General features: G+C 36.1%; 1 protein-coding gene across 2 annotated transcripts in view; it reads left to right on the top strand.

Annotated features, from left to right (window-relative positions):
• Positions 1 to 16934, top strand: part of ngfrb (nerve growth factor receptor b) — a 35632-nt gene continuing 18698 nt past the window's right edge. For both annotated transcript variants that reach the window (XM_052610851.1, XM_052610850.1), the window contains exons 1-3: positions 1 to 354; positions 7329 to 7470; positions 14102 to 14461. In XM_052610851.1, the coding sequence (XP_052466811.1) occupies positions 322 to 354; positions 7329 to 7470; positions 14102 to 14461 (535 nt within the window). In that variant the 5' untranslated portion in view covers positions 1 to 321. The remainder of the gene's footprint in view (positions 355 to 7328; positions 7471 to 14101; positions 14462 to 16934) is intronic.

Here is a 16934-nt window from a genome sequence, read left to right as displayed (position 1 = left end):
GAGGGGGTGAATCTGTCTTTTCAAAGCTGTATCAGTGGACAAGAGCACTTGCACATATTGCAGTTGCGTCTCATTTATGAAGAGCCTCGCACCACAACCTTCAAAAGAATTCATCTGGAAAAACCACTCTCAGTTCCAGGATTGCTCAATAACACAGCACGCTTATCTGTGAAAGTTCAGCGGACACGCATGAGGATCAGAGCGATTTCATGCTTTGATTCTGCGAGGGAACTATGATGCTGAATGTATTATTTCATAGCGCATGTAAAGAGTGAATAATCCATCCGCGGTCATCTTCACCCAGGACGCCCTTCATCCAGCATGCTCACTGCGACTCTACTAGTTCTTCTCGTGGTGAGTACACATCTCAATCTCAGTAGCTTGTGCAGCTCTACAACTTTTTCTTGCTCTTGTCACACATGAGAAAGCTGAACATCATAGCAGACTATCAGTGATTGGAGACAGTCACTGTCTTAAATTGTGTCTTATGATTGTGTAAGTTATTTGAGACTGCAATTGCAATAACCTGTTTCTTTCTTTATTGACATACAGTAGTGAGTGATTTTGATTGAATCTTTGATAACAGTTATATAATAACATGTTTTACAATGTATTACAATTTGTAATCAGTATCATAATGCATTATAATCAGTTGTAATACATTACAATACATGATCAACACACAATATCATGTGTCATAATGCATTCATGCATTCAGAATGCATGCTTTAATGCTTTATAATTGTTTATGAAAACATTTAATACATTATGAAGTGTATATTAAGGCATTATTAATTTTTTTAAAGGTGTAATGCATCATACAGCAATGAGGCTTCAAGTTCTGTTCTTTTTTTTTTTGTATGATAAATAGCCCTATTATCTCATCAAACCCAATTTGACAGACAGCAAGCACACTGTGTTCTTTCACTTGTCTTACCAGCTAAAATGTAGTTATATATAGGGCTAATTGTTATGTAGTTTGTGTGGGTGTGTTGAATGAGGGGTGTATGTATGTGCTTTTAAAGCAAGAGCAGTACCAATAATGATAGATAATTCATGAAGTACACCACATAACTTCAGTCACATTTGTAAGCTTAACTGCTTTTATTTTTTACGTTTGTACCAATCTCCTGATAGAGACATGTGTTGTGGTCACATGTCTTGTCTTGTTTCAGATCTGAAGCTGGAGCTACACCCATCTGAACAGCATTATGGGTGTTTGGTTAATAACTACTGTATGTCGCAGTCAGAGCGGGTGCTCTTTGTATTAGTGTCGTTTTACTGGTAGCTGAATTACTCTATGTTTTTCTTCCATAAAGGAAGTATACAAACACTGATGTTTTTGGTACTTGCTTAGAATTTTTTTTTTTCCCCCATGCAAATTTTATAGGACATGAAATATTAATTTGTTTTTCCATCTGTCTTAGACACACAAGTACAGGTTTTGTAATTAATGAAGAACATGCCCTCACCCTTGCAAAAGTTATGTCCACAATACAAAGGTATTCTGGGTGGTCGCTATAAGTGGTTTCTTACTGGCCCAAATAGAAAGATTGCAATGATGAACAATAATGGCTTTAAAGTTTGAGAAATTGACCCTACAGTCGGAACTTGTATTTTATCATGCCAAATGTCATAACAGTTTGTGATGTGATTCTGAAGGCTTTACAGGCATAGCATGTGGAAAAATTAAAGATTTCCACAATTGTCCTACGCACTGCTTCTGGAAAAACACTGTAGATCATATAGCATTAGAATACAAACTAAAGCAAGCGAGAGAGAAAGAGCCCCATTAACTGCAGTCTCCTCATTAGTGAGAGACAGCTTTACCAGAACAGTAGACGACTTTGAAATGTTGACAAGTGCCAACAGGCTATAAGGGTTAAGAGTTAAGTGCATTCAAGCGTACAAACAGCAGCTCTCAAACATCAGGTGGACTTTGTGACAGACAGGACAGGAGGGAGAAACATTCTGCAGAACTGAAAAAATACATCCACATGATATGCGGATCATATTTTTGCCAATCATTCTTTGGTTATTCAATGTGGCAAAGGTGGGAAGACATCTCCCTATAAATCACAGGCAGGTTCTTAGGAAAATAAAAGAGAAATTAGGTGTACTTGTCATTCCTGTTCCTATCTACACCTGTACCTTCTTTTTTAGAAACATCAGTTTTACTAGTGCTTGCCTCATACTAAGAGTTAGTGACCTAAAATCAAGCATCTCATAGTATTTATAGTTTTCACCAGGCAGATTAATAAAACATAAAAATTAATGTTTTACTGCTTCATAATTTTGTATGGGGGGTGGGAAATGAATAGATTTATTAAGCAACGAGGAACCATTTGTGATCAAAAGTGCCATGAACGATACATATTACAAAAGATTTATATTTCAAATAAATGCTGTTCTTTTGAACTCTCTCTTTATTCAAGAATAATCCTTAAAAAATGAATCCACTAAAATATGAAGCAGGACTGTTGTTAGCATCGATGATCGTAAGAGCCATTATTGAGAACTGAGCAGATATAATAAAGGATAATAATAATTGAACACCAAATCAGCATTTAAAAATTCTGAAAGACCATGTGACACTGAAGACTGGAGTAATGATGTGGAAAATGTAGCTTTAACATCACAGGAATACATTTCATTTAAATATATATTTAAATAGAAAACTTAAATTTAATAATATTTCACAGTATTACTGTTTTACTGTATTTTTGATCAAATAAATGCAGCCTTAGAGTATTTTTTTTCAAGAACATTTAAAAAAATCTTAATTATTCCAAACTTTTGATTGGTGGTGTATTTAATAATGATAACTTTATAATAACAATACTACAGCTGTCTCTTGAGTTAAGTGCTAAAAACACACATGGTGGTGATTTTTGCAAGGCAAGCACCACTCGCATTTCTTTAGAAAATGTAAAACACTACACTAAAATGTGACAGACAAATGATGTTGATGTTGTTGAACGCATTTGGACCATTCTTAGGAGTATGATTAATGAAAAAAAAAAAAAAGTGAAACAAAGTCAACATGTTCTGAAACGCTACTGATTGTATCTACTTAAACAGCGCTGCACAAGTTACAGCAGCTTGGCCTCCTGTCAGGATGATTGTGATGGCAAACAGGTTCTATGACATGCAGCGTTGTTTGTGAACCTTCACACATTTCTACGAACATTTCTACAAACATGGTAATCAATGATCCTCATAATTGAGCACAAATGATGTGTGGCCAATTCTCTAGAGTCATGGGCTGGTGAACTTTTGGGGGTTGTTGATCTTTACCTGTGTTGGAATGCTCCTGTAGGGTTGTGTTTGTGTTTTTATGTGAGCGAGGAGGAGGAGGTTGCCCCATGCCAGGGGGTAATGTGGGGGACAGGTAGAAACGAATGGAATGTTAATTTGTGCTTTCCCAACCTCCTCTTCTTCTCACTCAGCTCTGTCACTACTCCAGCTGACTCACAAACGCCTTGGGGGAATCATCTAATCTATTTTTCTTTAACTCTTTATCTCTGGCTTTCTTCTCACTCTTTTAAACCTCATTCCTCACACCTGTGTCAAACGTCGTTATTCTGACAGCCACACACTCAGCCAGTCAACTTTTGGCATTCATGTTACACCCTTAGACATCAGCTATGCAACAGCTGCTTTATTTTAAGGCTTATGCATGACATTGTCAGAGTTAGAAGTAGGGAACAACCATTTCTCATCAAGAGAATAATAAAATACATAAAGTTTCCTAAATGCTGTGTTACATTTTTTTTTTTTTTTTTTTACATAATGAACTTAAAAAAAAGTTATTTTGTGAGATATAAAGTCGCAAGCACAAGATATGAAGTCACAATAACAAGAAGAAGGTCACAATTGTAAGCCATAAAGTGATACTGCAAGATATTTAGTCTCACGATAAGGAGAAATAAAAAAATGTATTTGGAAGATATATAGTCACAGTTCTAATAATTAAAGTTATAATTAGAGGACGTAAAGTCACAAGTACAATTAAATTTTTTTTAAAGGCAGAAACGCATAGATCTGCCATAGAATTTAAAACTCTAATTTATATTTCCAAGAACCTTTTTATGAATGATTATCACAGAAATCAGTCACGTTTCATGAATGAGTTCCATAATGCACATCCTGTGCTTTTCATTTTGCTAAACCCTTCCTTTGTTTATTAGTAAGAAAAATAACTAATAATAACAAAGAAGGTGTCGGGGTTATAGCGCTGTCTGGGTGTATTTTTGCTCCCTGTGACAGGTGACCCAGTTTCTTCCTCATGTGATTGATAATTTGATTCCAGGTGTGTCTCGTTCTTCCCCAGTTATCCTGTGTTTAAAAGCCCCAGTCCTTTCAGTTTGTGTTTGTTGGTTCATGAGCATCTTTCCCTGTGTGCCTGTGTCTCTTATGTTCCCCTTGTGATTGGATTATTAAAGATTGTGATATTGAAAAACTCCTGGTTTCCTTGTTCCATGCTCTCTGAGTATATTGTGGTAGAAGAACTGACTGAAGCAGTTACCTTCGTTTATTCCCTCCGTTTTGCTTCTCTTCTTTACTCAGTTTTTTGTTTCCATTGTGTTGTCCCATGGATCCCCTCCTTCGCCCACAAAACCTCCACCTTCTGCTGGAGTTTTAACATCGGGTGCAGAGCGCCGTCATCCGAGCAAATTTCCTCGATGGTCCTCGAGCAAATTTTGCCACCTTTGTGGAGTGGACACTGGCAAAAAATGGATCTCCATTCCCAGCCGGTTCCAAGGAGTTTATTGCCAGTGCCACTCCTGACCCAGAGCCCAGCCCACCATCTCCCCGTGGTACAGAGCAACTCCAAGTCCACCTCCAACTCAGCTCCCTCGTCCCTCATCCCTTCAGCTCCACTTTGGTCGGGCATCGACCCGCCATTGCCTCTGGACTCTTATCCTTTTGCTGTGGCTTGTCGATCCATCCCACCGGCTCCCTTGGGCTCCTCCTTGGATCTCCTTATCTACACCTTGATATCCATCCTCCTCCGGAACATCCTCCCAAGTTCCCACCCACGCCTCCCTCTGTTGATGCTACGGCGCGAGGACGCACCATCCGGCAGGGGGGCGTTATGTCAGGGTTATGGACTTGTCTGTGTTTGTTTTTGCTCCCTGTGACCGAGTTTGTTCCTCATGTTGATTGTTAATTTGATTCCAGGTGTGTCTTGTTCTTCCCCAATTATCCTGTTTTTAAAAGCTCTCGGAGTGTATTGTGACAGTAGGGACTTCCAAGAATGGTTTATAGGCATCATAAATTATTTTTTCACTTTGTGAACATAAATAAAAATCTTTGGACAAGAGGCACGTGGTGAAACACAGGACGGCCCTGTTCAGCTGCCATATTTATGCTGTACCTGTCAATCATACAGTCTGATGGATGTTCAAATGAAAGGCTGTTGTGAGAGAACTGAATTCAGGTTAAACGTACCGTGAAGATTAACTCTATATGCGGATAAAGTCTTTTAAAATGCATTTATTCCCTTTTGAAGCTCTCTGATCTCTTCAAAGCGATGCTATTGAGAGGCATTATCAGGACTAAATATTGCAACAGGTCTTGTTACACAAATAGTATTTTTGGCTCCGAGTCTGTGTGGGAAGTTGTCCGTTTCTGGGATTGCATCCTCTGGAGATAGACTCAACCCTAACTAAGGCATGGGAAACATCTGAACAGCCACTGGTTCACGTCTCTAACATCTGCCGGCTTTTTCAAAATGTTATGATTTATGATCATTATGATTTAATTGCTTTCTCTAATGTTGTAAAGCTGTAATATTAGGTTAGCTCACAATGCTACACTAACCTCTACCAGTACCTAAACAGTAGTTACTGTGTAATACTTAAAGCAGAAGTAATTTTTGTGCCACTTGCAGCATCAAAACCATTGCAAAAATAAGGATAGTTTCCAAATAGCTTCCCAATCACTCTTATTGGCCCTGCTATTGTTCAAACAAAAAAGAAATCCCGCTCCAAGCAAATACCATTGGTTGATCCAAAAGCTGACATCGGACCATTCAAAGAAACAGTACCATAGTGTTTTAGTCTACAAGACTACGTGTAATTGCTTAATAAGTGCTGTCTTTCCCCTCTGCAGGCATATTTCCTATAGAACAGCAATATCAAAGGGATTGTGCTTTTTAAAAATGAGCCAATAAACTTAAGTTTATGTTATAGACATGTAATATAAAATATATGATAAAGTAATAAAATGCTTTCTTACTTGCTACTGGTAGTCAGAGGCTGGAGGTACAGTATTATGGTGCAGTCACATTAGTGCAACTTTGGGTTAATTTCATAGGCAAAGTAGATCTGTTGTCCATTGTCAATAGTGTAGCGATTCATAAAGCACCAAGGAGCTTCATATCGCATGTTTAAAGTTCAGAAAACTTCAGAATGTAATAATGTAATAATAGTTAAACTTTTTCATGGAAAAAACTAACAAAAACAAAACAAAAGGTAAATTAAAAGTATATAAAAATGTTTAAAAAGACACACTTTGAGATATAAAGACAGAAAATGTTATTATTGAATTCACAATAATGAGAAAAAAAGTAATTACGAGAATTAAAGTTACAACTGCAAGATACAGCCACAGACACAGGCAGAAACAGGATTCCAAAGAACTGATATCTGTAATTTACAGAAGAACATTTTATGAACAATTAACAAAAAAATGTGTTCTGCTCACATTTGAATGAGGCCCATAATGTGCATCCTTTGCTTTTCATTTTGCAATGCTAGTGGAAAAGTAAGTTGTTTTTACATTTTATTTTGTCCAAAATCACAACACACAACCTTTTAAACTAACAGTACTCTAAGTGCAAAGTAGGAGCTTCCAGAAATGACTTTGAGACTAAAATGCTTGCAATATAAAGTAACTTTGCAAAATATGAAGTTACAATTGCGAGGTACTAGGTTGCAGTCAATTGTTTTTTTTTTTAATGTTGAATCTGATGTGTCATAGAATTTTGCTGTACGATGGTAAGTGTGACCGCATCTTTGGTGAGAGGGACATCTTTCTTCTTAAAGAGCATTTGATTGGACAAAAAAGTGACATCATTAGTATCAGAAGTTCTTAAATGTGTTTATGTGATTAAATGCTATTTTGTATTTCTGTTTTCTCAAACAATAGGATTTTTTTATGAAATGGAAGTAACAGCAGATCTTTTCTTCCTTATTGTGATGTACGTCAGAGTGGGATTATTTACATAAAAAACATTTTTATATACATGTATGATTCATTCACATTGAATTTTAATTTCTTGCCAAGTTTAATTGTACCCTCTTTTTTTTCTATCTCTATAGGGCAAAGTCTTGTCTACACGGGACTCATGTCCTTCAAGGTCGTTCACGAACAGTGGGGAGTGCTGCAAACAGTGCCAACCCGGTGAAGGGATGGTGCAGCCCTGCGGAGCGACACAGACAGTGTGTGAACCGTGTCTTGACAGTGAGTATTCACAGAGATGTTGGCCGCAGTGTTGCTAAAATGAAGCAGCTGCCTTATTTAAAATGCCATTTCCTGTGCTGAACTCTCACTTGAGGGGAGGCAAAGGGCTTTTGAGCTGTGAACAGTAACTAGTAATTAAAGGGGAAATGCTTTTAGGAAATGAGACTTGACAAAACATTGTCTGGAGAGCTCAGAGAGCTCTGAGTGTTTCTGAGTGTTTTATCCACTCACGGCTCTAAGTGAGTTTAATTAAGGCAAAATCCAGTTGTTGGACTGTCAGGATCATGTAAGTGTTTGAACCATCATTTGGGGGTTAGAGTTTTTTATTTACCGAGGCTGGTCCTGAGCCAAGTCTTGGTCCAGAGGCTGCCAGAATCCCACCGCTTCCAAGAATCCCACCATCTCCCACATGTCTGTTTGCATGACCCAGCCGAACAAGACAAGTTAGGAGAAGAGAGATAAATGGAATTAGAGGACAAGTAGCCAGAAATGTGACCAAAAATAGACATCCTTTAGTACGTACAGTACTAAAGGAGATTTTTTTGTCTCCTTAAACAAACAACAACAAAAACTAAAAAACTAAAAATAATATTAATGCAATTAATGAAATGAAAACGAAAACAATTAATGAAAACCCCAAATTCAGTATCTCTGAAAATTAGAATTTAACTTAAGACCAATGCAAAGAAAGGGATTTTTTTAAATCTTGGCCAACTAAAAAGTATGAAAATGAACAGTCTGAACATGTACAGCACTCAGTACTTAGTTGGGGCTCCTTTTGCCTGAATTACTGCAGTAATGCGGCGTGGAATGGAGTCGATCTGTCTGTGGCACTGCTCAGGTGTTATGAGAGCCCAGGTTGCTCTGATAGTGGCCTTCAGCTTTTCTGCATTGTTGGGTCTGGCATATTGCATCTTCCTCTTCACAATACCCCATAGATTTTCTATGGGGTTAAGGTCAGGTGAGTTTGCTGGCCAATTAAGAACAGGGATATCATGGTCCTTAAACCAGGTACTGGAAGCTTTGGCACTGTGTGCAGGTACCAAGTCCTGTTGGAAAATGAAATCTGCATCTCCATAAAGTTGGTCAGCAGCAGGATGCATGAAGTGCTCTTAAACTTCCTGGTATACGACTGTGTTGATCTTGGACGTCAGAAAACACCAGCAAAAGACATGGCACTCCAAACCATCACTGACTGTGTAAACTTTACACTGGACCTCAAGCAACGTGGATTATGTGCCTCTCCTCTCTTCCTCCAGACTCTGGAACCCTGATTTCCAAAGGAAATGCAAAATTTACTTTCATCAGAGAACATAACTTTAGACCACTCAGCAGCAGTCCAGTCCTTTTTGTCTTTAGACGCTTCTGACGCTGTCTGTTGTTCAAGTGTGGCTTGACACAAGGAAAGCGACAGCTGAAACCCATGTCTTGCATACGTCTGTGTGTAGTGGTTCTTGAAGCACTGACTCCAGCTGCAGTCCACTCTTTGTGAATCTCCCCCACATTTTTTTATGGATTTTGATTTACAATCCTCTCCAGGGTGCGGTTATCCCTATTACTTGTACACTTTTTTCTACCACATCTTTTCCTTCCCTTCGCCTCTCTAATAATGTGCTTGGACACAATGCTCTGTGAACAGCCAGCCTCTTTTGCAATGACCTTTTGTGTCTTTCCCTCCTTGTGTAAGGTGTCAATGGTCGTCTTTTGGACAACTGTCAATTCAGCAGTCTTCCCCATGATTGTGTAGCCTACAGAACTAGACTGAGAGACCATTTAAAGGCTTTGCAGGTGTTTTGAGTTTATTAGCTGATTAGAGTGTGGCACCAGGTGTCTTCAATATTGAACCTTTTCACAATATTCACATTCTCTGAGATACTGAATTTGGGAGTTTCCTTAGTTGTCAGTTATAAACATTAAAATTATATTATATATATATATATAATAAAATACAATACATTATTATATGTGTGTGTGCTGTATTGAATAACACACTACAGTTACATTTATAATCAAATATTTTACATGTGCATTAGTATGTTAGTCAACACATCAAAATAAGTGTAAAGTATCACACAAAATGATTAAAACATAAAAACTCTAAGGTAAAACTTTTCATCCAACATTATTGCAAAATGCTCTTTAAAAAGTGTGTTAAACACTGTTATAATTTTATTCATCATTCATAACTCCTAACTAACTACCCATACTAACCTTATCTTTCATTTATGTATGGATAACTACAATGAGGCCCAAAAGTCTGAAAATAATAATTCAAATTTGTATTTTATTATTATTATTATTATTTATTTATTTTCAATTAAATGCATTTCACATAAACAGGAAGATAAAGTGTTTTGAAACATTTTGAAGTCATATCTAATTTGCCACATTGATCGTGCGGCTCTGGACATTCTGCAATTTCCTGGTGTTGAAACTTTTCACTTAAATTGATATGCTGATCATATATTTTTGTGAACATTGTATTCATTCAAAAAACAAAATGCAATGCAATCAGACCTTTGGACTGCTGTACTGTATGTCTGAATGTTTCTACTAAAATGCATTAGTAGCAATAAGAATATACACAAATGAAACACTTGTTGACCTACATTAAATGTAGGCCTATAGAGCTATACATTTATTATGGATAGCATAACTCATCAGATTATATGGTTTGATAGGAGAATGACAACATTCTCTAGAGAAAATCTGAGAAGTAGGAGAATTCAGCAAAATCTCTATTTGCTGTGCATCTAACCATATGAGATATTAAAGAGATTTAATTTGTCATTTTCTTTCATGTAGGATAATATTGTATAAATGTGCATTCAACACATTAATCACACAGATAGATAACCTAAACTAACCTAATCTTGAGTAATGTGCATTTTACTTTTTTTTTTTTTTTTATGTATATTTAGTAGCCTTGGGTAAAGGTCACAGAATGGCATGTCCACCAAGACCTCCTGTCATTCACTACAACCCACTACAAACATTCTTCCTTCTGTAATTCCCATCTCTTCATCTGGCCTTCCCTAAGGGCCTGTGCTGGGATCTGCATTCCTCATCCATCAGCTTAACCATTACATGCTGAAAACCCCAAACTGTTCCTTTCACAGCCTCGTAAGTCACCTAATGCTGCTTGACAGCACTTCAGCAATAATGTGTTGACATGTAAAAGTAGCATTCGGGATGTTACTGGAATGAAAACAGCTGTTTAAGAAGTGATAATTTAAGCTAACTGGCTCATATTAATTCGTGACACATAAGTGCTGTGTAATGTCAAAGAACCAGGTGTGTATATGCACCATTCACTATCAAAAATTTAGTGTCCTGACAAACCCACACAGCATTATTGTCTCAACCAATGGTGTGAGTTTGGGACGTAACTATCAGCAGTACAGCACAATAATTTTATTTACAGTATTCATAGTTGACTCCGTAAAGCAGATTGCTCCACCCAGTTACCTTCTGATAAATGTTACCGCCTGTAGCCCGCAGGGAGATTTTGAAGTTTAGCTTCATGCACCTTCTGTTTACTTGCAGTTGTCACTTCAGGCACCCATTTTTGAACTGTAGATTAATTCATGACTCTTTAGCTTCGGTATTTTGCAAACTTGTGTTGATAATGCTAATGCCGGTACTCTGATATAGTGATTTTACAGAGGGAAAGGTAAACACTATCACAGTTTAGTTTAATATTATAAGTCATTTATCCTTCAAATATATTTTGGGTTCACTTGTGAAAAATAAGTGTGAATAATTGTGCTGAATGTAAACTTAAGAGTACTTAAAAGAAAATGTATTTACAGATTATATAATATCACTGAAATAAAAGTCCACTTAAGTGTACTTAGATTACACTTTCATGACTGCTTCTTAAAACACTTAAGTACACTTTTAAAAAGTAGTCATATTAATAATGTCAAAATGAAAGAAGTACACTTTATTTTGGTGTGTTGACTAAAATACTAGATGGAAACTAAATCATTACAAATGTGTAATTGTAAATCTATTTAAATACATGACATACAGGTTTCAATAGAAGTGACATTTAAGTTATATTTTAGTGACCATAAATGTGTTCACATAAATGCAGTTCACTTTAACCATATTTTAATATAGGACAATTAAAGTAATTCTGAATTTACACATAAAAATATAAAGTTCTACATATAAAGATATTAAGTCCTACTAAGTGGGTCCAAAAAAAAAAAAAAAAAAAAAAAAAAAAACAACAACACTGAAACAAACTGAAATAAATGCTTTTAATATACATTGAAATATAGATTTTAATTTAATTGCAAATAACATAATAATAATTCAGTGTCCAAAAATATTACATTGAGTTTATATTTGAGATTTGAGTATATTATTGTAAGGCATATTACATACTGTAGTAAGTACTTGTTTTCTAATTTGTTAAAGTTTACTTCTCCACAAGGGTTATGTAGTTTGTGGGTGTGCTAAAATTGCTCAGCTGAATTTTAAAAGTTAGCTTGGTGTAGGTGTAAATGTTATAGATGTACAAATATGAAAATATAAATATGAAATCCAAGCTGAATACACTCTAAATGTTAAACTATGACTTTGTTGACTATATTTTATGACTTTATGCGACTTTATGTTTTTAACCACGTAACCGATCAGAGTTTCTTGCAATGAATGAAACTATTGTTTCTATTCACTCAACAGTAAATGGCAAGTTGACACATTAACACATCCATTTAGTGAAAGTAGAAAAACTCTCTCAATTAATTTGAGTTCATAAAAGCTGCTTGAATAATAATGTAATATGTTATATAAATAGTTTTAAATGAGGAATAGCATGTCACACTTCAGGACATGTGAACTTTCATTATTCATCCAATAAGTACATTTTGAGTAATTATTGTGTAGAAGTTAATTCAGAGGTATTGCATTAAAAAAAAGTGCATCAAGTGGTAACATCTAAATTACATTGTATTATTTAATTCAGAAACATTTCAATAATAATAAATGAATAATAAATACATAAATAATTACTGTATCAGTCACATCCAGTTATAACCAACAAAAATATTTTGTTCGGCTCTTAAATCTATATCTTTCAGTATCATTATTTATTTTTTGGCTTTCTGTTGGCTTTATACTGTCTCATATCTGCTGTTTTGCATCAAAAGACATGATTATTATCAGCTGTATTTTTTAAGACCATAGGTAGTTAGCAGTTCATACTAAAACAGTCAATTATGTACTATCAGAGTAGGTGTCCTTTTTTGGAACCTGCAAAACAAAAGCCACTGACAGAATGCTATCTCAGCATTTTAGTCCTAATGTTGATGGACACATACACTCCATGACTTGTACAGCTGAGAACACCCCTATACATCGTCCATCTGTCAGAATGCATAGACATGCATTATTGATAGCTAGCATTATGCTAATGGATCTCAAAGGGCAGAGAGCAGGAGAAGAGTAGACTAAGAGGGAGAAAGTATGAGTGGACGGGATTTCGTCTGCAGGAAATGCACAGATTACCCATCAGTCTCCTAAATAAAGCCCAAATAACTAGCCTCCAGAAGCCAGCACATTACCCCGTTATCATTAGGGCCATTAGCAGCTCCAGCACACAGGGGAACCCATAATGTGAAACTCTGTTTTGTCCAGCACAAAGACACAATAACATTTCATCCTCTTTGATGGATAGATGTAAGGATAACTATGGCATTAGTGTGTTATCTTTCTCTCTGCCACTGTCTGGTCACTGCGTCTATGAATATCCTGCCAGTGGCATATACTGAAACACTTGATATGGTATGGGACACTGGGGCGACACACACACACACATACACACACGGACAAAACAGCTTCCTGAATAATTTAGTGATTGCTAGACCTCTATCCACTAATATATCTGAATAGGTTGGAGGATGGGAATACAATACCATGAGTATGCAGCATTAGATATATGCTCTCCACTCTTTGCAATATTGACATCATCATTTCTTCTGGTAGCTTCCTGTTCTAGATATCTATTGGAATACATGTGGTCAAAATATGACTCATGACTTTCTTTCACCCTTTTTCCTAAAACTAAGAAAGTATTTTTTTTTTTTAATATGGCACATTTTCTGGAAGCGCTGTCATTCTATAACATATTTCAGAGAGCAGATTTAGAAATCATATTTTTTCACCCCGGCTCCAAAGTGCTAGGGCTATACCTCAGCTCTAAAGCTGCATACATCCATTACTAGCCAAACCCTAAAGTGATAGATTATTTAACCCTTTCAGAGTAGTTTTGGAATTTATAAAATGTAGTATTGGCCTTATAATCAATCACACATCATATCTTTAAAATCTTTAATCCTTGTAACATTTGAAATGTTTTGCAGTTAAATGAAATGGGATTGAAGGTCAATGCGAAGATTGCTAATATTTGCTTGCCTGTAAATAATTCAACTGAAAATTTGAAATGTTGCCTTGGAAACTGAATGTTTATTTTATTTTTATTTCAGCTCATTTGTATTTTATTTCAAGAATTGAAACAGTCTTCATGGTTAGGTAATGATAATAACCCTGAAATGCACAACTACAAACTCTGTATGTTCAAAGAGACTGTGCTCTTAACCTTTTCTCCTTTTGCCTTCAGGCGAGACATTCTCTGAAAACTTCAGCCACACGGAGAAGTGCCAGCCGTGTACACCGTGTTCTAAATACATGCGCATGCTGACGCCCTGCACTGATGCCAACAACGCAATGTGTGTCTGCGACTATGGGTTCTTCTTCAGCGCAGTGACGGGCCGCTGTGAGACCTGCACGGTGTGTCCTCTGGGCCATGGTGTGCTGAGAGGCTGTAATTATGACAGTGACACGGTGTGTGAGGAGTGCTTGGATGACACGTATTCAGATCAGGAGACCTCTTTTGACCCCTGCATGCCCTGCTCCGTCTGCGATGAGCCTGAGTTGGAGTTGACAAGCTGCACACCTTTCAGTGATGCTGTCTGCCAAGGTAGGAGAATCTAGAATAGAAATCAAACCGAAGTTGTGAATAGATGGGTTATTCTGACACAATATGACAAACAGATTTCTATTACTCAGTTTCTTGCTTTGTTTTAAAATTACTAGCCAAGAAATTGCCCTGTGTGTTGGCCCTCAACGGCTCTGTTCTCTGGAGATGACAGTTGAAGACCAGTTAGTTATGACAATTAGATTTTTACATTTGCGTATGTCACCACTACAATATAAGTGCACTCGTTTTTATTATTTATTCATTGTGTTGATGGGTGGTGTGCACTTTCTAGGTACTACAATTTTACATTTCAATTTGCATTTTCTTTTAAAATACATAGTAAAAACAGTAATATTATGAAATACTATAACAATGAAAAGAAACTATTTCTATATGTAAAACTTAAATGTAATTATATATCATATTTTTACTGTGATGCAAAGCTGAATTTTCAGCATCATTACTCCAGTCTTCAGTGTCACACGATCCTTCAGAAATCATTTAAAATGATGATTTAGGGCTCAATAAACATTTATTACTATTATTATTATTAAATGTTAAAAATAACATTGCAGTGGATAAGACATATGCCTTTGGTGTGAGAGACCTGGGTTCGAATCCACTGTGAGACACCAATGTGTCCCTGAGCAAGACACTTAAACCCTAGTTGCTCCAGAGGCGTGTGACCTCGGACATATATAGCAATTGTAAGTCACTTTGGATAAAAGCGTCAGTATGTTTTTTATTAATTTTTTGTTAAAATTTTTCAGAAGAAATAACTTGTTTTAATTCTTGTCATCAAGCACGCATTAAATTGATTGAAAGTGACAGTAAAGACACATATTACAAGAGATATCTATTTAAAATAAATGCTGTTTTTTACGGCTTTTAATGAATCCTGAAAAAACGAATCAAATTAAAAAATAAATAACGTAACAGTTATCACACCAATATTATGTATCACAATCAGTTTCAGCATCAGCATGTGACACTGAAGACTGGAGTAATGGCTGTTGATGTTCAGATTTGCTAGAACAGGAATACATTTAATTTGAAAATATATTCGAATCCAAAATTTAAATCAGGTAATTGCAGCCTTGGTGTGCATAAGAGACTTCTTTCAAAACCATAAAAAAATATCGTAATTATGTCAAACTTTTGACCAATAGTGTACATATTTAAAAAGTATTATTTAAAAGTTTTAAAATGAAGATTGATTAAAATTATTGCTTAATACACACACACACAAAAATATATATACAGGTTTTTTTTTCAAACAATATATAGATATGTGAAAGTGACATTCAGCCAAGTATGGTGACCCACACTCAGAATTCATGCTCTGGATTTAACCCATCCAAAGTGCACAGACACAGAGCAGGGTGGAGAGAGCACTTTACATGCACTCCCCTCACCTACAATTCCTGCCGGCCCAAGACTCGAACTCACAACCCTTCGATTGCGAGTCCGACTCTCTAACCATTAGGCCATTACTTCCCCTTACATACATACATATATACATATATAGATATACATATACATATACATATACATATACATATACATATACATATACATATACATACACATACACATACACATACACACACACACACACACACACACATTGAAATGAGCTGTGAATAAAATTAACAGTATCGTTAGCAAAGGACCACATTCAGAGTTCTGCAGTCAGCATTACAGGCTTTGTTCTGTGTCTGGCCGCTAACATGGTTTCAGAAGAGGATCAGAGAAAGAGGCTTTGTACACAGCCCAAGTCCTACCATCAAAGAAAACCATTCTAAGTGCAGCAGGACCCATAAATGGATTTTCAATGTACTTTCTTAATGTATTCTTATTATGGTATCACACAGAAAATATATGATGTAATTTTAGGCATTTTGTGCAATGAGTGTGTATAGACGGCATCTGTAAAATGGAAATAGCAAATCTCATCACTCATCAGGAAAATGATGCAGCAGTTCCCCTTAATAATCCACACAATTTGAGGCATATAAGTACAAAATCATCTTCCAAACTTATTCCTCACAAAATTGTATTACCTTAGTCATAAACTTAAAGGGTTAGTTCACCCAAAAATTAAAATTATGTCATTAATGACCCTCATGTCATTCCAACCCTTTAAGACCTCCGTTCATCTTTGGAACACAGTTTAAGATATTTTAGATTTAGTTCGAGAGCTTTCTGTCCCTCCATTGAAAACGTATGTACGTATACTGTACATGTCCAGAAAGGTAATAAAAACATCATCAAAGTAGTCCATGTGACATCACAGGGTCAGTTAGAATTTGTTGAAGCATCAAAAATAAATTTCTTCTTGAAACAGTTCACTAAATTGAACCGAATCGTTTGAAACGGTTCGCGTCTCCAATAAGCATTAATCCACAAATTACTTGAGCTATTAACTTTGGAACTACATTAGGGTGAGTAATTAATGACATAATTTACATTT

Source organism: Carassius gibelio, chromosome A12 (assembly GCF_023724105.1).
Source record: "Carassius gibelio isolate Cgi1373 ecotype wild population from Czech Republic chromosome A12, carGib1.2-hapl.c, whole genome shotgun sequence".
Taxonomy (NCBI): domain Eukaryota; kingdom Metazoa; phylum Chordata; class Actinopteri; order Cypriniformes; family Cyprinidae; genus Carassius; species Carassius gibelio.
The sequence above is the reverse complement of the archived record's forward strand: the minus strand, read 5'-3'. Positions and strand labels throughout refer to the sequence as shown.